The 22,583-nt window shown below is 40.7% G+C and overlaps 1 protein-coding gene across 3 annotated transcripts; it reads right to left on the bottom strand.

Moving 5' to 3' along the window:
* Nucleotides 1-1,294: 1,294 nt before the first annotated feature.
* arhgef7b (Rho guanine nucleotide exchange factor (GEF) 7b) lies at nt 1,295-20,749 on the bottom strand. Of its 3 annotated transcripts, XM_072396556.1 has the most exons (22): nt 20,367-20,749; nt 18,373-18,456; nt 14,858-14,942; nt 14,512-14,636; nt 14,198-14,402; nt 12,384-12,475; nt 11,175-11,269; nt 10,478-10,573; nt 9,825-9,947; nt 9,592-9,730; nt 8,697-8,756; nt 8,452-8,598; nt 8,134-8,220; nt 7,860-7,938; nt 7,575-7,714; nt 7,236-7,463; nt 6,900-6,993; nt 6,368-6,457; nt 5,840-5,998; nt 4,897-4,993; nt 4,594-4,648; nt 1,295-3,880 (listed from the first exon to the last, which is right to left on the bottom strand). In XM_072396556.1, the coding sequence occupies exons 1-22, from the start codon at nt 20,529-20,531 to the stop codon at nt 3,758-3,760; spliced, it is 2,568 nt and encodes an 855-aa protein (XP_072252657.1). In that variant the 5' UTR covers nt 20,532-20,749; the 3' UTR covers nt 1,295-3,757. The 3 variants fall into 3 exon arrangements, with proteins under 3 accessions (XP_072252657.1, XP_072252598.1, XP_072252599.1); XM_072396497.1 differs by lacking the exon at nt 5,840-5,998 and having other exon boundaries at nt 20,367-20,746; XM_072396498.1 differs by lacking the exons at nt 5,840-5,998; nt 18,373-18,456; nt 20,367-20,749 and adding an exon at nt 18,309-18,356.
* Between the last annotated feature and the right edge of the window lie 1,834 nt (nt 20,750-22,583).

Genomic DNA, 22,583 nt, shown 5'->3' with positions numbered 1-22,583 from the left:
AACTCAACGCCATAATTCAAGTATTGGGCCCCAGAAATCTTCTAAAACGGTTCTAAAACTATTCAACAAAGTATTAATGCACGTGTCAAGTACACTCGACCATATTGTAGTATGTCCTTATGTCATTGTGCAAAATCCGTTGCTCGGTTTACAGCACAAAAATCAAGCCCAATATATACTATGAAATTAGGAATTCCACCTTTACTGAACCTTAATTAATTCAAACCATGTGGTCTACTCTGAAGTCTGCCAGCAGCAGGTACTTAAGAGTTTAACTTACATTTGCTGTTGAAGTCCATCCTGTCTCTGGTGAAGGTGTTTTGGCTTCAGCAGTCTGTTTGTTGGAACATGTCTTGTCTCCTCTAGTCGCTGCTGACTTCCATCTCTTTGCAGCATGTTGGCTGCAGAAGCAACGCCGAGGCGGGGACGTTACGTCGTTAAAGGTGTCTCACATATGTTTGTTGAAGTTTTTGTAAATATTCTTATTTTTTGTTATGTTTGGCGTGTGGTCTGAATATATAACCAACTTTAGATTTTCCAGCTGTCTCCACGCTTCGTGCCTGCTTCTTATCGATTGAAAAACAAATTTTTTAATTAAGGGTTATCGATCTTCACCTGTGTCTTATAATTTAGGGTGCAATACCCTTATCGGCCACTATCACTTGACCGTATTCGGGGTCATTAAAACAGAGGGGCGCTGTTTCACCAATTTTCCGAAAATAGCTGCAAATTAATGGCGAAGAATAAACACTAACGTTAAATTTGCCTTCTTGAGAAGCACAATTTTTCTGTTTTTTCCTCTTTTTTTTTGCCTATGTTGAATGTTTTTCGCTACATTTAATCTATGGAAATTCAAACAACTGAAAACACATTTATCCAGATACTTAGCAGTTAGCACATGTTAAGATTTGTAGTCCTTTGTACAGTAAAAAAAAAAAAAACTAGACTAAGACCAATATTGCGCTCCTGCTTAAACTACACAAGCTTTTTATATTATTTCCACCATATTGGTCATCTCCCCACTTATCATTTTCGTGCTTTTCTTCTGTAAGGGCAAGTTACAGTGGCAGAGTTTACCCTTCAGCCCCAATGAGACAAAATAAAACTTTAGATTCGGTTTGTCATGGACAAGAACAGCTGCTGCACAATGCATGTGGCAGCATTGCAGGTTGAGAGGCTGCACAACTTCATCATCAGCTCTCCACTCCGGTGCAAATGTGTGCAGGGTGTGCAGAATATATTACCTTAAGCTGAAGTGGATTCCCCCAGAAGAAAACTGTAGACATGTGGCATGTTGCATTTTACATTTTATTCAATAACAAAGAAGCGTGTGAAATAAATAGACAGGGAAGATTCTTGTCATAGTAACTACTATAAATCACCTTCATCACTAACATCTGAACACATTTACATCGATGCCTTTTAGTTAAATACATAAGTTAGAGCCAATTACTGGCTTCCTGTATTATACAACTTACATTAGTGTGGTTCTAGTGTCCTTATCATTTATTGGCCAGGCGAGGTCTCGTATCTAAAAGCTTGAACAAAGAAATGTTTTTCTCCCAGTCACACGTCTCCTGACGCTTATGAGAATTATGTTGCTTGTTGGTACAAATTAATCAGCTGGGTCAAGTAGAAAAGAAGTGTTACAAATCAAAACCAGAGTAAAAACACAATGAAAAATATATATAAAAAAAAGAAACAATCTCCAATAAGTTTGATTCTGACGTCATAAAAGAAAAAGAAGTGCTCCAGTGTGTTATTGCTTTGGTCTTTAAAAACAGAAAAGGGCTCAGAGCCGTTTCATCCTGAATGTTTTGTGTAGTACCAGAAAGAGAGAACTTAAGACTCTATAAAAAGGAGTGTGATCTGGACATCGTTTCAGTCATACAGGTTTATTGATAGATCCAAACCTAAGTATGAGTTCAGTGCAGTTTTCTTGATTGGAGTTGGTCTTAAGTGTGTGATCAAACAAACCTGAAGTCCCTGCCTGCGGGTGTGGAACTGTTATCAGTGCATTAATAAAGTAATAAGTTTCAGAATCACATTGGTGCCCATATTAGCTGGTTTTGTACTTCAAACTCTCGCTGACTTGTAAAGTAAGCTGCTTTTACCCCTTTCCTACACTCTGGTTCCTTACATTACGAGTGTGTGTCACTGTTCTATTACACTATCCATGAAGTGAATGTGTTTCACTGTGTTTTTGCTCAGACTTTTAAACTCGTTTTTATTTATTTACTTTTTTAAAGCCTCTGACAGTCAGAATATAGCACACCAGGAGCAAAAAGATACATCAAACTCTAATTAATAGGCAGTGATCGTATTTAGAGATGTCATCACTTGCTCTTCATGGCTAACTTTCTTTAACAATCTCAAGTATTAATATTAAGCGATAAAGTATCATGAATTAAAAAGTCTATCGTTTTAGGCAACACGTGTATCATATTCCACTTTAAAACAACAGAACTTAGGGAAAGGAAAATATTACATGGGCCGACACTGTTAAAGGGACACAGGAGTGCTTTTTCAAATATTAATCCTGAATCCATGATCATCGTCTCTTACTTCATGGTTGATACATACTCAGTTTTAGTTGGACAGACAACAAACTAAGCTTTTGCCATTTTCAGGTAAGGGAGGGACAAAAAGCTTCTGTGTAAAAAAAATAGCATGAAGACAAAAGATGGCACGGCTCTCCTTCACTCAACTGTCCACTTAAAAGTGTTTTTCCTGAGTGGGTCTTTTAATGGCCATGAATGACCAACAGGGTCAATAACAATTTATGGCTTATTGGTTGGAGCACCCTCGGTTTCAGGTAATGTATAGGAGCACTAAAACTTATTTTTAGATTGTGAATGTTAACATGAGAAAACTGGAGCCAAAGATTTCTGGTAAGTTTCCCCAACTATTAGCGGAGCAGCACATGCACTTTATCCAGAACATTCCTCACAAGTCGGCACGGATTTTAGCATCTCCGCAAGGCAATTCTACATCGCATTTTGCCTACCTTTAAATATTGCTTCCATTGTGAAATCTAAATGCATGTTAACCCAGAGCTGGAAACTTAAACCATGTGATGTCATGTTAGGTCCTGAGAGAATTGCTGATGAAAGATTGGTAGTGTTGTCTAATCCTTCCGTAAATTATATCGGAAATCGATCATATAAGATGTGTCTGATGTAGCAACTTAAACAACTTCACAGTTGGCTTGGGAATCAGTTTTAAAAGATGATCTGTTGTTTGAAATTGCATGAGTGGTTGACAGGCAGTTGTTTTTTTTAAGTGTCAGTGAGAAATGTGACTCATATACTGCTTTAGTGTTTCTAGGAAATATAGTATAAGACATGTATGCACGCACTAGGACAATAAATAAAATACTGTCTTGGCAATCGTTAAAATGCATACAAAAGGTAGACTGAGAGACAAAAACCAGAAATCCAGAAAATTGTCACTGCTGTAAAGATAGCTGATTGAAAAAAATAAATAAAAGGAAAATGGCAGGTAGTGATATTTCATGCCTACCAGCTGTCATGGCGTCACAGCTTTCTGGTCAGTTGGGATGGCTTCGCTGATGGCCGGCAGGCATTTCCTCTTGGTCCATAGTTTGGCACATGGGTCACTGTCAGGGTTTAAGTTAACTACAATAGATGCATGTTGGAGGGCGGCGTGAACAACTGGCCGCGGTTGTCCAAACAGTTTGAACAACTCTCGTCACTTAAAAAGTCAGAAGTTCTCCCTGGTTCAGACATAATTGCTTTCAGAGGTTAGTCTCATCCCAGGTTGGGTCGTTCATGTTCTTCAGAACTCTCCTGACAATCCTCTCCAGCTCTTTTCGCGCTCGCTGCTCCTCCTCCAGTGTCCTCTTCATCCTCTTGTTGTCCTGAGGAAAATGAGCCAAAAAGGATAAATTATTCCAACAAAACCATCATCAAATATGTGAAGTCAGAAGTTCAGACTTTCTTGTATCTTTAATGGTCAGTCTAAAAATAAACTAAAGGATTAGAAACTTAAAATTTAAAGGTTAATAATGACCCTGTGGATGGGACTGAAAAGTCAGCTGCTGTTTGCATTTCTAACTAGAAAAAAGCTAAATTCCAGCATAAAGACGCTGGTAACCAACCTCAGCTTGTTAATCACCGGTCGTGCCTGAGACTGATTCTGCAGGTTTCTGGGTTACAAAAAGTTCCCCAAATGAATAATGGTTTTCTTATTTCAACCATTTCCAGCTTATAATAAGCTTGGGCCATAGATATTTGCCCCTTTTAGCGGCACCATTGTCCTCTCTGCTCCTTATGTGGCGAGTTTCACTGCACGACTGGAAATATTCGTGTCTGCTTTACATTCCACAAGAATCTCGACACATTGAGATTTGCAACTAAAGCTTTACACAAAACTAGTTTTCTCCACAGACAAGACTGGAAATTTTCTTAAAACCACTTTCTTTGAATTGCTAAGAGTAATGCTTTAGCTCTTTATTTTAGCCCCCTTGAAAACAACGAACCGGTGTTCTTTGACCTCATTTTGAACCTTTACATGGATTATTTAGTGACAGAAAGCGTTTAGTTTGTAATAAAAAGACAAAGGTAAACTCACTTGTTTGAGTTCCTGGACTTCATCTTTGAGACTGTACACCGTGTCCACCAGACTCCTGCAGAAACAGAAGAGCTCATGGTTACTTTAACAGGTGTGTTCCAATGCCACTGTAAAGTCGCTCTCGCTTTAGCATTCTTAACATGTCCGTTTTCATTTAGTTTGACACACTGAACCAGCCACCGGTTATCTGGTTCATGTCACTAATATCAACCCCTGCTAGCAGGCTATACATTAATCAAATTTACAGCTTCCTATAAGTTTTCAAAGCCAGAATTTAGGGCACACACACACATCATCTCTTACCTCTCCTCCACTACGGTTTGCCCATTGCTCCTCATTTCCTCCACTATAATCTTCTCCTCCTCCGGGAACAACACCTGAACGTCCTTCCTACTTGAGCCTGAGCAAAGCAACAAAAACTCAGTATCAGTTACTAACAAAAGAAAACTTTTACAAACTTCTTCTCATTTCAATTGGCAAACATAAACTACAAGCAAGCACACACCAGATGGAAACGTTTAACATTTGCAAATCTAAAAATGTGTAACTGAGAACTTTCACGCTCTCAGTTCAGTGCGAACATGTTTACATGCACTAAAATGTCTTCCTGCAGAGCCAAACTGGCATTCGTACCGTGATAACATGACTGAAAACATTCTTCAGCAATGTATCAGATTCTTCCTCTGTCACACACAAGGTGCCTTTAAATTGTACTTTATTTTTTGTTTTTGCCCCTCTTAAGCTGTGTTAAATTGAAAGTTGTTCAGACTCATCTAGAAAGAAAGTCACCAGGCCAGACCAAACAGATAGTTAATCAAGAAAAAAAGGAAAATCAGAAGGACAGGCAGTGTGAAAAGCTGTTAAAAGGTCAGTGAGTGAGGAATCAGAGGATTTCTGATATGAGAAAAATGTCTCGCTGCTTTTTATGTGGTGCAAATGTTCACTTTGCAAGCTGTTGTGTTCACCAACCACACTGCCAGCTTCCTCGTTTTGTTTTCAGGCCGTCAAACACCCACTCAGCTGTTAAAACAACAAGTGATGTGTGCCTGCTGAAGCTCCTATAAACGTACGGGAATACGCACAGGCTTCTACAAAAGCACGACAACTAAATATACAAAAACAGACGTACAACACAGCAAGTGAGAGGTTTAAGACGACAGACAGATATAATACACACACATCTATCACCAATTATAAATTAACTGGTATTCCAACATGTCAATGGTTTGCAACACCAGCATCTTACGAGAAAACGAAGCAGTCCTTTGACTATGGGAGGTCCAGATAGTGTCATAATCAGAGTCTTCTGATTGGTCAGAACATGGCAGGTTGCCAGGGAAACCAGCCACATTGAGGTTGGTGTCAGCCAGCACATGGTTGTGCATGAGGTCTGTTCCTTGCCAGGCTTTACAGTGCCATGAAGTTACCCACAATCGAATGTGTGGCAAATAGAAACAATGTTGGATAAAGGATGGGGGGGTGGGATAAACCATGTAGTGGGTGTGGGCAGTAGTTATCAAACACAAAATATGACAATAGGTGGCAAACCAAGGAGAAATGATTAAAACAATCAGTTTGAGTTGGAATAATCATGACAAATATAAGCAAATAAGAAGTATAATTGGACAATGAGGAAACAGATGAATGGAGGTAAGACATAAAAAGAGAGGAGAGAGAAGAACATTGTTAGTAAAGAAAGCGGAGAAGAAACAACATACAGCAATAAGAATGTGTGAGAAAGTGTTTGGGTGTGAATGTGCGCATTCAAACTCACTTGAGTTGAGAGTCTGTCGTGTCTTGGCACTGGTACAATAAGCCTCGATCACTTTCAGGATCTGAGCGTCCTCCTCCAGAGCTGCCGTGCCTGATCAACAAGGACAAGACGATGGTAAGAACTGACAAAGGGCAATAAAATATCAAGCTCACTGGTGAAACAGAGGACTTGCAGCGACAGCCACCCTCTGGCATTTAAAATGTACAGCTTCCAGGCAGAATAAATAAAGGGTGGTTGCACACAGATTGTAGGAACAAAGATGTATTCTGTTCTCAGTCAGTCTAATATTCACTGTTATCAGTTAGAGCTAATATTAGACTAGAGCTTTGTTTTCTTGTATCTGGTTGCTTGTTACTGTCAAAACATCTGGCAACACTAGTTAACGGGTGGACAGCATTTGAGATGGTTGTTATCCCCTACCTTCTGCGTCTGAACCACTGTGGCTTTGAAGAACACCAACAATAACTTTTCCAACTGCATTCTTATTTTTCCTTTGGGGCAAATCCCATTTCACCCATTGTGTTGCACTTACTCTTTCTGACAGTGAAGTCTTCCTCTGAAGGTTTCCTCTCCGGTTTCCTCTTAGGGAGCAGCTTCTTCATGTTTTTCGGACTCTTACTCATGTCCTTCAAAGTAAAAAAAATAAATAAATAAAAAAAGCACAGAAACAGAATATGGATAAAAAAAAAATCCACACAAAAAACGAAATGTGGGAACACCTTCGTCAGACAAAATAACCTTTTTAATCAATCACAAGAACCCACAACCCAGAGGTCCACATCTCCTACTTTTAGCTACACATACACTGTAGTATGTTGTTAAGTCTAAGTTTGGTCTCGACTCATTTCTACAGGTCAGTGTTCAGCACCTCTTTGAAGCAGAGAGCAGCAGAAGGCCGGAGTGGAGGCGCAGGGCGAAGGCAGCTGAGGCTCCAGGGTTTGGGGGTGCTTGGTGGCTCCAGAGGTCCCCACGTGGGGCCGCTACCGTGTCCCATGTCATATGAAGAAAGATGAGGCAGGGTGTGGTACAGTTTCTTTTCACTGCTGCCCCCACGAGACTCTGAGTGTCTGGAGGGAGAGATGGGGTGAGAGGGCAACTGGGAAGAGTTAGGTGAAGAGGAGAGACAAATATGACAGCAGCGGGGTGAGTGAAGCTCCACTGGCGAACCGGTGAATATTATCATCCTTCAGGAAAGATGGAGGCTTACTGTGTGGCAGGGAGACTGCGGCTTGTGTAAGTGCGTGTGCACAGGAGGTGCAGTGTGTGTGTGCTTGGTGAGAAGGTCCAGCCAGTGCTGTAGGTCGCGCTGACTGTTGCAAGCCACCTGTATCCGTTCACACTGGCCCCCTGCACAAAACATTAGCAGAATTAAACGTAGATTATCAACAAGTGAAACAAGTCTTTTGGTCAACAACAACCAACAAATGTATGTAAGGTAGAGGTGCTTAAATCATGAGCTTCAAAAAATATATATACAGCTTTGAGGGCTGACCAGATATTTCAAAAGCGTTCCTCAAGTTTTCTCCATCTTCAATTCTGGAGATGAGCATTCCTGTTAAAGGCATCCTCCCCTACAGACAAACAGAAACACAGCATCAGTGGGAGCACCAGAGCACGTGGAAATAATTAGTTTGGTGTTCGGGAGCTTAAAGAACTTTGGAAATTTTGCTTCCATTTGTTACTTGTACTAGAACAAGAGTTGTCTCAACTGTAAGAGTACAAAGTACAAATGCTTGTGTTTTACATCACGTGTAGTGCAAACATACCTGGTAGATGAATCCACTCATTCTCAGGCTGGCAGAGAGCATGACGAGAGTGTGAGGGAAGAGGACGAGGTAGCGTTCATTTGACTCCTGAGAGGAGAAGAAGAAGGTTTTACATACTCTAAACCAAACGTTAATCATGTAGTTTAGTTAATGGGTCAGATCAAAACTCTCCAAACATATGGAGCAGATCCTGTTATGAATAACTGACTCATTTATGGTAAAAATAAATACATTTAAAAAATTTAAAAAAATTGAGCCTCTAATTTCCAACAGAGGTAGATGGTCTCAGAGAGATGGTTGTGAGTTGAGATTAAATACCTGACAATTCTGCGTGTGAACTGTGACCTGGGACATGTGCAGAACAGGGCCGAGAGTTTTGATATCATCTCCCTCCCAGTTTCTGATTGGCTCTGTTAAAATCTGCAGCTCCAGGTCCTTCCTCTTCCTCACCTCTTGACACTGAGCCTGAGCATGAACACAAGCACACACAAATGTAAGTGAGACAACAGGTGACGGGTGAGTGGAAAACAAACAACAATCTGAAAGAGGAATGTGTACGTTACCGCGAGGTCTTTAAAACTCGTCATGGCAGCATGGAGGTCAGCTCTGTCAGGGTGTTGTTCCTAGAAGACGTGAAAATATTTCATATAAAAAAAAGGCTTTCTCTCCTGTCATCACGCTTGTTCAGAAGAAAAAGTACTCAGTTTATTTAAAGTCTCCGTAACTTAATAATTGATCAGCTCTGGACATTCCTCAGAGTCAGTAGGGCTGGGCGATATGGGGAAAACTCATGTTACGATATTTTTTTCAGTCGATATATATCGGGCGTATAACTTTTAGTATCCACTTGACCCCCTCATTTTCCACTATGCTTATTGGTTGCGTGTCGTTTGCAATACAATAAGCTACTGCATTTGTAATATCACGGTGCCTCTTAGATTTTGTGTCACACAGCGCTGGACAAAGCAGACTCTCTGGTCTTCTGTTGCTGCTGCACAGGTGTAGTGATTGGGGGAGCACTTGTTCCGGGCTGCGTTTGTAAAAGTTTGCATTCTCTATGCTCAAACGGGTGACGCTGCTTCAGGTGATGAAAAACATTAGTGGTATTCCCTGTCTTTGTCCCCTGTCAAAAAACCAAAATACCTCCACACCACCAAACTTTTCGGTCCCTTCTTATCAACAATGTCATCCTTACGCCTTGAGCTGTGTCTTCTGTCGTTTCCGTCATTGGCTATTCGTATTGTCTGTCAAAAGACGGACGAATGTAATCTATCGAAAAGTACATCGACCATGTTTCATATCTCTATTGAGGAAAAGTTATTCCTCAATAGCTATCGTTATCATTTTATCGCCCAGCCCTAAGAGTCAGTCATCGATTATCACTCAGCAAAAAAATATAAGACGAGCTGGACTTGGTTCTACCAACAGAGGCAGACAGACAGAGAGATTCATGCTTACTTCCATATGTCTGTCCAGTTCTTTTAGCAGTGCAGGGTACCTCTCCAGCCTGGTGAAAGGTTTGCTCAAACTAGTGGTCAGTGTCAAGATCCCTGGACTTGATGCCCCTTTTGACTCCATGTGCTCCCCCAACTCCTCGCTGCAGCACACATACACAGAAAAAAAAAAAACAGACCACGGTTAGGTTTAACGATTTGAATACATGCATGCTGTATTTTCCAGGCCAGACTGACCTGTGTTCGGTGAGTACATTGACAGCAGACGGGTGACTGGTGCAATAGGCCACGTAGATGACCTTCATCTGCGGCATCAGGTTCAGAAAGAAGCCCCCAATCCTCTGCTGGTTCTCAGGTAATCTACACAGATCACATGCAAATATGACATTATTTTACACGAAACATGTATAACGTAAATCTGAAGGGAAAAGATCACAACATTTACAGCAGGGTACAGTACTTGTTCTTAAAAATCTAATGATCAGTCAGAAACAAAAACAAACAAAACTGAGCCATTTGATGAGTTTGGTCATCAACTTTTAAGATTTTTCAACAAATAACCTTTAATCACTTCCTCCCACTAGATGTCACTGTTGCCATGACAACTTCAGCTGTGATTCTCCAATAGAGCCGACAGCAATCTGAGGGCCTGCAGTTCTCTGCTTTTAAGTGAAGAATTACTTTAAGCAACAGACCGTTACCAAGGGTAGTTACTCTTTTATTACCATAAGGAAGTGAAGTTAAAACCAACCTGAAACCTTGATACACAACTCAAAACTGAAACGATAGTCAGAGCTTTGAAACAAGTAAAGAGCAGGATAAAGACTAAATCTTTATCCTAAATCTTTATCAGGGTGTATATCGAGAGCAAAGACGGAAAGTGTACTGACTTGGTCTGTTCATCCAAAGACTGAACCAACAGCTGCTGAAAAGTTGAAATCTCCTCCAGATTTCCCTGAATGTGGCTGATATCAACACTGCTGAGTCTGCAACACAGAGGAGGAGAGAGGAGTGTTTTCAGGTTCATCACTGACTAATTTGCATTTTATTCGTCGATTGTCAACTGTTGTGGTTGGATTTCGGAAGGATATCGGTTTATTGCTCCAGACATTAACATAAATATTAATCCTGAAACAAATGAAAATGGATCATGTTCAGTATTTTTGGTCAAAAATAAAGTAATGGCCTTTTCAAAACCCAGACCTAAATCCAACTGAGAATCTGTGGCATGACTGCAAGATCGCTGTTTACCAAGCAAAACCCATCCGCCTTGAGGGATCTGGAGCAGTTTTGCTCTGCAGAATGGACAAAAATCCCAGAGGCTGCATGTGGCAAGCTCACAGGAACACGCCCCTAAGAGATCTGTCACTGCAATTACTGCAAAAAGTTGGTGTTTTTAGGAGGACGGTGAATAGCTATGCACACTAACCTCTTTTTCTGCATTATTTCTTCTTTACTAATACTGTGTGAAATTGTGACAACTTTTCTGAGTAATGCAGTCGATATACCTTCATGTGTGCGCTCTACACTGCTTCTAATATTTCACTCTGTTGAATAAAACAGCAGAAAATGTAAAAATAACTCTACCGGTCTGTGGGATGAAGCGAGCGGAGGTATGAACCCAGTAGACTCTGTAGCTCCCTCGAATATTCACTCTCTGCATCCAGGATGTTCTGTAGGACCTGACAACAGAGACATCACACAAACACTTAGACTTTTATATTCCCTGCATACCGACATAGGTAGGAAGAAATTGTAAGGAATTACAAGACTCAAATCAAGAATTTCTTTTAACACACACTATAACACGAAGCACCCTGGCAGGATAGGACTCTATAAAGGCTTTCAGTGAGAGACAGAGTTTGTTATAAGATAACAAAGACAGTTCTAGGACCCTTTGGGAGCTGTAAGACTGGATCTGACTCCTCAGGCTAATTGGTTGATCTTGTTGTGACATCGGGAACTTCACGAGGGATGAGGTGTCTGGCAAATGAATTGTGCAATGTTAGGGAAGTAAAACGAGTGGTTGGTCTCCCCTCAGGTCTGGAGGTAGCCTGTGTTTGACAGCAACTTTAATGTTGAATAAATTTCCACGTTAAAGCACAGAAACACATGAAAAAGCCCAAAGCTAGCATCTTCTTATTAAATGAGCTTCTGTCCCAATGCTCTTGGGGCTCTTTTAGAGGAGAAACTTTTATCTGCGAGTTATATTTTCTACTCGATTCCTGTCCGGGAACAGCTGTGACTTCAGGCAAGTTCAGTGTGTAGGAAAGGCTCAGGTGCCTCGTACAAAGATGGCGACAGGCTGTGACATCTTGCTACATTATTAAAAACACACAAACACTCAACCACACTCACACCAGAAAGAGCCAGCCCTGGGGCAAGGCTGCCCCAGAAACCACTGGATTGGAAGAAATAACCTACATTACGCTCGCCGCACTCTCTCACGCAGACATGACACATGTAGGGGTGCCTTGCAGGCTCCAGAAATGACTACATGCCTGTACATGCACAGGCACTGCTAGGTGATAATTGATTGTGACAATCTACAAAAAGCAGGCACACATGTGGCAATCATTCAGCTTGGGTCACTCTGCCATTCTAATTTAATATTGTGCATCAGAAGAGATACAGAGAGCCAAGTTTTTAGTTTCTGCCTTACAGTGACACGTTCAAATGTGGTTACAGCCTTTTCTCAAAAGTCTAACATCTTCCCTAAACTAAATTCAACTTTTAAGAGATTAAGTGGCAACTGTAAACTGTTGGGAGTTTCTTCATTAAGGTTGTGATGCTCACCACATTGTAATAGGTCTTACTGATGATGGTGGTGTCGAAGCCTTTGGGCGGACTTTTCAGAGTCCCAGACTTTGGCTTCTCCGCCGCTTTGTCTAAAACGGAGAAACAAGGGAGATTTATTGAGAAACGCAGGCAAAGAACACACTACAAGTGAGTCTCATCAACAAACAATATAAGGGAGGACTTTCATATCATGGGTTCTGTGTTTTTGTCTCTTAAATGAAGGACAAAACATTTTAAAAGGCCATCACAGAAAGAGCTCATAGGACTGGCAGCTTCATAAAAAGAGACGAGTCTGACCACTCAAAGTAATTATATTAAGTTATTGCACACTTCAGTGTCGCTGTGTATTGTTTGTCTCACAGGAAAAATACAAACTCCAATTAACTGACATCCTTTCACCTAAAGGACAAGAAAATGTTATTTGCATGCAGATTTTCCAACTGCAGGACATTGTTGTGGCCTTAACAGCATGCAGGACAACCAGTGATTAAATGCTGTAAATCATAGACTTACCAATGTCATGTCATTTCCCTGCTCGAGCTTTTGTTATTACAGAGATTTATGGCCAATAATAATGCACAATAAAGCATGTTGCCCTATCTGTCAGTTAAACTGTCTGTTGAACTTTGTAAACCCTGCAATGTAAAGCCCAGATAGGTCTCTAGATAATGAGTAGTTTCATGTACTTTATGAAGTTCGCTGACTGACTGCAGAAAATAAACAGCTACTTAAAGTTGAATTTGCCATTTCAGGATGCTATGGAAGAAACTTTTACCTCAGACCATCATTTACCATCAGACATCTGTTTTTTTTTCAAGCAGCAGAGGTAAACATGGGTGTCTACGTAACCTTTAGCTCTTCCTTATGATACAAATCTCCCTGCCATCCCTTAGTGTGCCTTTATCACAGTTGTTTTCAGCTATGAGCTCAAGTCAGGAAGTTCCCTTTTATACAGCAGCCCTGAAACTTCCCGTCTTTGTGAAGCTTCCTGCCTTCCCTCCTCCGAAAGCAGCACGACTAACCAAGACAATCATATGAACCACAAGGAAACGCTTCTTACAAACACAGGCAGCAGCTGTTAACAGCTTCACTCAAGTTCAGAAATGCACTAACCAAAAGAAACTAATAACCAGCAGAAGCACACTGCAGGTGGTGACATAAATAAATGTGTTACTTAAATTTTACTTTGATTTAGAGGATGAGCAAACCTGGTCTTAAACCACACACTTGCTAATAAATTAAATGTTGCGTCTCCTCTTAATTGAAATCAGGTTAAAGAAGAGCCAACAGAGTTAAAATTGAATAACAAATGACGGGATTACCTGATCCATTCAAACAAATCAAATTAAATGCTGCACACCAGTTCTAGTAAATTTCAATATAGTCTTTAACTATACTGCAGCTAAAAGAGGTCAGGAAGTTATTGACAGTCTAAAGGAACCTGCAGGAAATCAGTTGATTGAGTATATCTGTGTGTGTAACTCCTTTGGCAAACCAGCTCACTTATCCTGGATGGTGGGGGGGTGTTTATATTTGATCAGATCTACTCCTACAGTGGGATCTCTCACTCCAGTGTTTATTTCACTGCATTTTAAACCTGAAGCTAGCCCCAAACTTTCAGTTCCTGATGGAAGCAACTCATTTTGCACGCACCCTGTTCTGACACTTCATGACTTCATAAGAAAATATTAGCTGTGACCCAAACAAAAATGAGTTAGTTCTGCTCTCTGGCAACTATGCTGAAAAGAAAAAAAAAAAAGAGAAGAACATTAAGGATGTACAACATCTGCAGGACTAAGAGCAACACCCACCGCTTCCTTTCAGCTCCCGCACATAGTTACTGGGGAACCACCCAGTCTTGCCGTTCAGTGAGCCTTCCCACCACCCCCCCTCCTCCTGCCTGCTGACACTGATGATGTCACCCTTGGAGAAGGAGAGCTCGTCCTCGTTGGTCTGCTGGAAGGCAAAGCGTGCTTTGACCAGCGTCTGGCCACACCCACTACCCTCCGACATGTCCTGAGAACAAGGAGAGCAACACCCAGAGACACCCACATTAGAAGTGACCGACGCTAGAGTCTCCTGTCATAGTTTGAGTTGTGTAGTTGTCACGGTCACAGTGACTCACCAGGCTGCGGTACTGAGGCTGCAGCAGCTTCCAGGAATGACTCTGAGTGTTCAGGGAGTCAAATGACTTGATCCTCAAATTTGAGGAGTGAGGAGCACACACGCTGTCTCCAGAAACGCCCAAATCTGCAGGTACACAGTTTTTCAATTCATAATTGTAAAGCAATCAAAGCACAAACAGGACAACTAATATAACAATTCTTATTCTACATAACTAGTCACAATGAACAGCACACGAAAAACAAACACAATTTTCAACAAAATATACATACACACACACATATATATATGTATATGTATATATATATTTAAATATTAAAAATAAAAAAAAAACAGAATAATCCTACCTTCAGTAGCTTTATTAAGAGCAACCAGGGAGTTTAGGACCTTGGAGAAGTTCAGTCCCTGCCGCAGATCGCTGACCTCAAAAGACTTAGGGAAAGAAAAACAAAAGAAAGGTCAAAGAAAGAAATTCATATACGCAATAATATATGCAGGGGCCTGAAGTAAAGCAGAAAATGTGCATTTTCTGAGTACTTTTCAAAAGCATTACTCAACAAGGACATGAAACTGTTTTTCTGAAATAGCTGTGGGTGTAAAACACCTTTCCATAAGTTTGGACACACCTACCAGCAAAAAAAACAAATAAAACAAAACAAAAAAAAAAAACAGCCCCTATTGCATTTGGAAACTAATGCAGTGAAGGCTGATCAATAACGCTGCTAATCGTAGGCGTGTCCTACATCTGACACAGACGTGTGAACATACATTACATTCAGAGGAAAACACATTATCTGTCAAAAAGTAATACAACAAAACCTGTTCCACTGAAATGTGCCCCAACAACAATATGGATATCTGGTTGTAAACCAAACTTTACAATAACCACATATCAGTTTATTTATTCATAAGCTGAACAGCTATTCATCACAAACTGACCTTCGGAAGAACCACAACCACAGCGTATCGGCCTAAAAACTAAAGAAATACTGAGTATAGTGGGGCTTTGCATCTTTGTACCAACTGCAGTCTGGAGCAGGATTACTTAAAGTCTCAGCTGCCCCCTGTAATCTCCCACTCACACATATGCGTGAGTGGCGACACACACAACCAGAGTCAAAATACCTCCGAAGCGCCTAATCTTGTGTATACCACACACACAGCCCACACTACTATTTTCCCAAAGCTTGAAGGTGGAACTATTTGGGGGCATGAATGTCACTTTTTCCTTCTCAAAATGATCTAAGATGCATCTGCCTACCAAGTTCTGCAGATTGAGATCTCTTTAAAGCCCTGCTCTCCTTAGTAGTTTTACTTTAATGAATGCACTTGGCTGATTTAAAAGCACAAGCTAATTAGTAATCGAAACAGTATGAACCAAACAGTTGATACATACTTTAATCTTTCCTGCTGGCAAAGGCCTGGAATAAAATACGTGACTTCATATTGTCTCCTGCACCAGTGTGACGACTGCATCTGCACACAATGTAGCAATTTACTGTAACTGGTGGTAATTCCATTTTCCACAGAACAGCAATGTATGCGACAGACCCAATCAATGTGGATATCTGACACAATGAACTACATATAGAATGTCAGCTGCTGGGGGAAGCACTTGTCATACCTTGCTAATGGAGACAGAACACTGAGAAGAAATCCTCTTACACCTGTATCTCAACAAAAGGGGCCGCTGCTGTAGTCCAATCAGAGACCAGATATCAAGCGGCTGAACTGGTTTTGATGTGACCCGATAAAAACTATTTCACCAAATCTTAAATGTAATCATGTTCACCTGACTCTTTCCCCCACTGTGATGAAAGTATATTTTCACCTGCAGCGGTGAAAAGACAGAAATAGAAAGTAAATACTCAAAGCAGACCGAAAACAAAGACGCGTGATTGGTCAAACAGCTTACCGGATTGGAACGGGTGTATTATTTAACGTTGGGTAGAGGGGACTCCAAATGCCCCAAATCAATATCACACCCTGCTAACTTTAATTGATAAGCAGAGGGCGATTGTGTGGTTGTCACTGTTATCTGATTGACTGTGCAGCTCTTGATAATGATGGCCAGGATTCGTCCACACTCATGCTGCCACTTCTCATTCTCTCTGTAATCCTCCTCCACTGGACTCTGCTTTTCCTCTGCCTGCCTGATGACTGTCTGGGAGAATTACTACAGACTGCTGGTAACAGAGACCTTGGCTTCCAGCGACATGGCTGACGTGCCTCTAATCAACCTGATTGGAAAATCCACTGGCTGGCTGGCGGACTGCATTACATCAGTCCACTCCTCTCCTCCCCCTCATGTCATCTCTCTCTCTCTGTCACCATTGCTCCTTTGGATTCAAGAATCTTTTAAAAGCCCATCCTTCTCCTCTCTATTCCTTTCCAAGTCCAGAGCAAAAACCTTGTTATCCATCTAAATCCAGGACTCTGTAGCTGCATAATCAGTTCTTTTCCATTATGAATCCATGGCTTTCTCCATGGCTGAGATCAATACTGCATGTTTGTGTGCGGAGTCATTTTGTACATTATTCACTAGACCTCGCTTCACATTCACACAGGGGGTGGGTCATAACCTGGCATGACCCACTTAAAAGCACACATATATACATACAAACACACCCTGATATGTGCCTCTGAACTTTGATAGCAATACAGATATATGAAAATAACATTCTTGAACAACTTCAACATTTTTAACTTCATATTTGAACCTTCCAGTGCCAAACAACATTTTAAATGAAGATTTCTAATCAGCAGGAGACAGCATTTGAAACGTGATAGAACTCTTGAACTGATTACAATCCATACAGTGCATGTCCCGATTGGCGAATGGATTCTTCAGACAAGCGCTGCATTAATGATTAACTCATACAGGCCAGATTGTCTGCATCATATCAAATAAACCGCCAACTCTCTGGACTGCAACTGTCTTCAGTACAAAAACAACATCATCAGCTTCACACATTTAAAACAACTGCCAAGTCGGAGAGGAAAATATTGTATCCATGTGAATCTCTGCCTCCTGTTTCCATAACTACGAAATGAAACAGTCAGCAGTACAGCAGTTCAACTCTGCAAGTTCAGATACTTCTCTTGGGAACAGAAAAAGTGAAGACTGATATTCTGGACTATTCCAAATGCGCCACAAGCACCTTACAGCACTGCTAGGACCATCATTTATAGACAAATAAACTGTTGGGATAGTAAATAACCGAATTAGTTAATTTGTAGAGGTAAACCCTATATTTAACCTTAAAATGACACAGACTGTATAAGAAAAAAAATTTGTTTTCAGAAATGGCAACTTACCCAGTTCCCGAGCAACCTATGGTGTTACACAAGAGAAAATAACAGGTGGCAGCCATAAACAAGCCTATGCCCATGCTTAATGTGACAAAAAAAACTCCAACTTTGTTTCTGAAAGCAATAGCAACACTGGCTTGCACGAGCATCTGTTTCGCTTATGAATTGAAGGTCACTGGCTCACATCTACACCTATCGTTCAGATATCTAAATGGCTGAAAAATTTGTGAGATGAGCCACAATAACTAAATATAGCTGAACTCGATGCATTCTACTTAGTTATCATGACAGAAAATCCCAAAACAATTGGCTCATCGCGGCCAGGTTTGCACGTACAGTCTCAGCCAACGACAACGGTGACGGTTGCTGTCTCGTGCCGTTAACAGGAACATCACAACTTTAAGACGTCACTAATGAACGCTTGGAAAAATAAGTTTTAAGACGGGGGATTAAACGATAACTGTGCTTGTTGAGGCCATTCCCAACTTGTTTTCGAGCTTCCCTGCTGTGTAGATGCATAAATAAATCCGTTATTGATGTTCGAACTCACCTCCACACCGAAAGCCCCACAGCCTTTAATGAACTCTGCAATGTTTCTCTGACACTCGCTGTCGCTCCTCGGTTCCTGGAAAAACTACAATTTAAAATAAATAAAAAAAAACACAAATTAGAATACTCACTTGAGACACAAATTCTATCTATGTGTCAACGTTAAAGATTTTTCAGTTTGAGAACAATCTTATTCCAGGCGTTGCTGCTGGTGTACCTGCTGCTTTCCAGGATGAAGCAGGCTAATAAGTCCAACTTCCGGGTTTTAACTTTCAAACTAAAACGAAAATCAAGCACGCTTGCGTTTAAATTAGATTTAGTGATTCAGAAAAAGCGGTTTTATTTTATCAGCTGGACAATAAGTATAATACATTCAGACATTTTTACTAGCAGAAGCAAAGCTGTTTTTAGAGAAGGTGAAAGAAGTACGCGATAGTGCCTGTGACGCGCTTGCATCTTTATTTTGAAAGGCCAGTTTCCGCACTGTTGTTGCGCGAAGTCAACAGAAGACTTTAAAACAAATATTCACCCCCCCTCCCGATGGAAGCTGGTTAAGCCGAGGGAGGATATGACGTTGACAGGTACGTGTGTGCGTTTGAGTGTGTGTGCTGCTAAGAAAAACGGTGAGTGGGCTGAGGAGGGTCCTGTGTCACATTAAAATTTAAAAATAGAAATGAATAAAAGCTGATGAAACTTGTATTATCATCCTGTGAACCACTTAAGAATATATAATAAAGTAAGGAAGATCTTGCTCAACAGTAATTCTTCTTTTGAAATCGTAGACCAAAACACAGTTTATCACAGTATTTCATTGGCATTAACAGCATTAGAGCAATGTGCTGTTAACAGGAACTAGGTCATATTTCCATTTTGCGCCTATTTTTATCCTCCCTCTGACAGATATCAAAATAAATAAGTCAATTTGTCCTTTTTTTTTCTTTTGCACAACATGAAAGACACTCCATAGGGGCTCTATAGGGCCTATCCCTGTCATAAACTTTACAGGGAAAAAAATAAATGAACAATTCAAGGTGCCTATTTAAAAAATAAATATTGATATGTCATACGATAGCATCTAACATCTTGTGAAACAACAGGCCTCTGTCTGGATATCATCATGTTGAAGGCTCAGAACCAGTCCTACATAAGGCACCCGGACTAAAAGAGACCACTCACAGACCATACAGGACAAAAAAAGATCATTGTTCTGCCTCCAACTATGTTTCATGATGTTATAGTTTGGCATAACGTGAGCATCATTGTGCAGCTTTTTAAGTTGTTTTTTTTTTCTAATTTTACTCATGTTACCGCTCTTTGGGCCTCACTTTAGGTTGTTGTGTATCTCTTATCATTCTGTGATCTGTTTTGCTAGTTGTTTAATGATCTCAGCGGCCATTTTTTGTTCACTTCTTTACATTGAACTTCGGTCTTCTTGTATATTGCCCATAGGTTATATGGGTTGTTTTGAATCTGTTTCTGAGGGAGTAGTCTTGTTTGAATAACTCTGTGTTTCAGTGTAGTTGTAGTTGTTGTGTGTGCGTGTGTCACATTTGGGATATCTTGTGCCTCATTTGGCAAATTTTCCATCTTATTCAGATCAGTAGCTCCTTTTTTACTTCTGCTTGTATCTCTCCTGGTTGCACTGTGGCTCTGTGTCAGAAATATAAACTTCTCGGCTAATACATCGTTAAGTACTCAAAATTAACTCTTTCCCATTTTCAGCAGAAAATACAAATCAATGCCAAACTGAAATAGAATTTAAAAAAAGGTTTTGGGGTTTTTTTTGCTTACAATTGGGAGTGTAATGAAAAAGTTCAGTCCTGAGGTACTTGCGTTTCTAATTTAACGCTTTATTTAATTTTAGAGCATATAATCCAATTGGTATCTTCTTCATCTCACGTTTCTAAATCATGTAGCGTCTGTGTGGTTTTGTGCAATTAGAATTAATGTTCTTTCTTTCCTAGTCCTGTCTCTCTCCCCCCACCATCCACTCACTTTATCCACCGTCCCGGGTCTGAGTCGCTCCAGCAGCCTGCACAGCACCGCTCCATCCTGCAGAGACGTCTGGAGGAAAGCCTCTGGATCCGAGATGCTTTTCTTGGGAGACTCCAGGACCCCCAGCGTGATGAGCCACGTTACCGTCTGCTCAGCTGAATTCATGTTTGGTTCTCAAAATGTCAAAACAGCAGCAGCAGCCCTCTACCGCTCCTCAGTATCTGTGCAATCCCACTTGTAGTTCGTCCAAATTGAGACAACAAGCTCAGCCCCGCCTCGTTTGACCATTCCAATCAAATTGGCCCAATCCTCAGCCTGTTTTACAACACAGAAGAAGGGGAATTGAGAAAGAAGCTTGTTCCTTCCTCTAAAAGCACCGCATTGTCCAGCACTGCCCTCCCTTTATCAGAGGATGTGGGCATCACCTTGGCTCGTGCACAGCTGTCGCAGCCGCTCCAGAGTCAAGGCGGATGCTGTAAGACCTGACTTCCTTTGAGCGTTTACAAACTAAAAGCTCGAAGCGCTCTTTGGGACCGGAGGCGGTGATCAGTCATCTGGTCAAACTCGTCCCTGAGGACCTAGAGACCCAAACAAAACTCAGAGAGAGACGTGGCCGCCAGGATATGATCTGTGGAAGTTCTCTGTCATCAGTTTTGCAGACGTTTAATATGATTTTCAAGCACTTTGTGGTCTGTTAAAAATGCATTAAAATATTAAAACATTTTAAATGCTTTGTTGCCATTTTGCATAAGTTATAATTTTTTTTGCTTTTCTCCACGACTGATTTATGTGCCATATATTCGCTCGTTTTGCGTATATTTGCCATCTTTATTTATTTTCGGTCATTTTACTTCGCTTTGGAAGCATTCTGTGTCACAATTGGGTTATTTTTATGTATAATTTCAGTGGGTTTGTATCACTTGAGTTTATTTAGGTCATTCTGTGCCTTTTTGTAATCTTTCGGTTAAAAGAAATGGGAAGAAATCCTTCAGTGCAACGTCCGTTTTATTTATTTATTTAATTAGAGTGGTCGTTTAACTTTTATTCTGAAAGTAAAGCCGCTGTATTCTGCTTTGTTCTCTTCTGTCTCCCGTCAACTTGACAGCAGCACATAGCCAGGACCGTCCCACTGGTGACAGACTGGATAATTAAGATTGCAGCAATGTGTTGGAAATACATTTCAAGTCCGCTGATTTCTAACCGCGATTGCATCCATTTTTAAACTGTTGTTAAAGAAAAATAAGTACAGAATTGTACCTTTAGGGGTACAGTGGCTTGTCGCTGGGGCAGTACCCTCAGAAGGTACAGTTTTGTACCTTTGACACTGGGTACTTATTTGTACCCTTGTGGTTTGTACCTTTCAGAGACCAATCTTGTACCTCTGGTGGCAATTTTGTACCCTTATACTGAAGTACAAAAACTGACCTTTAAAAAGGGTACAAAATTGGCCTTCATAGGGTACAGTGTATCATTAATTATTATTCCATATATTTTTTTTCTACATTACACAAAAGACTAAGTGTGACATATAAACTGTTATCCACAGTGTAAGTGTCAAATGCCTGGAAGCTCATTTCATCACCTGGTTTTAGTAAAGTCCATTCTCCATCAATCTTTATGCATGAAAGTGACAGTCATATAACAGAGAACCAACATTTTACCACAGAGGATCCACAAGGTATTGATGGTCAAAATGTACTTGATTTGCCAAAAGAGTGGAATTCTCTCTGAATGCAGTACATCTGACAAATACATCTTTGACATACTTGACATTGTTGACTCGAACTTCAGACACTCGTTGGATAGCTTTGTCTGTAAAATCTACATTACGAAGGTTGTGATAGGCTGTCAGGGCTCTCTGTAGTTTCACAGGTAAATGTAAAAATGGGGTGGTCACACTTTTCCCAGGCACTTTTTCAAATTCACCCAGCAAACTCTGTGAGGAAAACATTGTCTGAACTGGTGTCTGTTGCTCAGAGTTGTAGCTATGTTCACAAAATTTCTGCAGTTATGGGCTTTCCCTCAAATCTCATGCACCATAATGAACGCAAAGGCCCTTACATTTCTATGAGTCTTGCATAATGAACTAAGTAATGACACTTAGGCGTAATAACATCCCCAAATACACTTGTCATATATGTGTACCAGATTATAGAGGAGCTTTACGCAGTTACACGCTTATCTAAACATGTTGATTGATAACTGTAAGGGCTCGAG

The sequence above is a fragment of the Leuresthes tenuis genome, unplaced genomic scaffold (assembly GCF_036924035.1).
Source record: "Leuresthes tenuis unplaced genomic scaffold, fLeuTen1.0.hap1 SCAF_1, whole genome shotgun sequence".
NCBI lineage: Eukaryota > Metazoa > Chordata > Actinopteri > Atheriniformes > Atherinopsidae > Leuresthes > Leuresthes tenuis.
The sequence above is the reverse complement of the archived record's forward strand: the minus strand, read 5'-3'. Positions and strand labels throughout refer to the sequence as shown.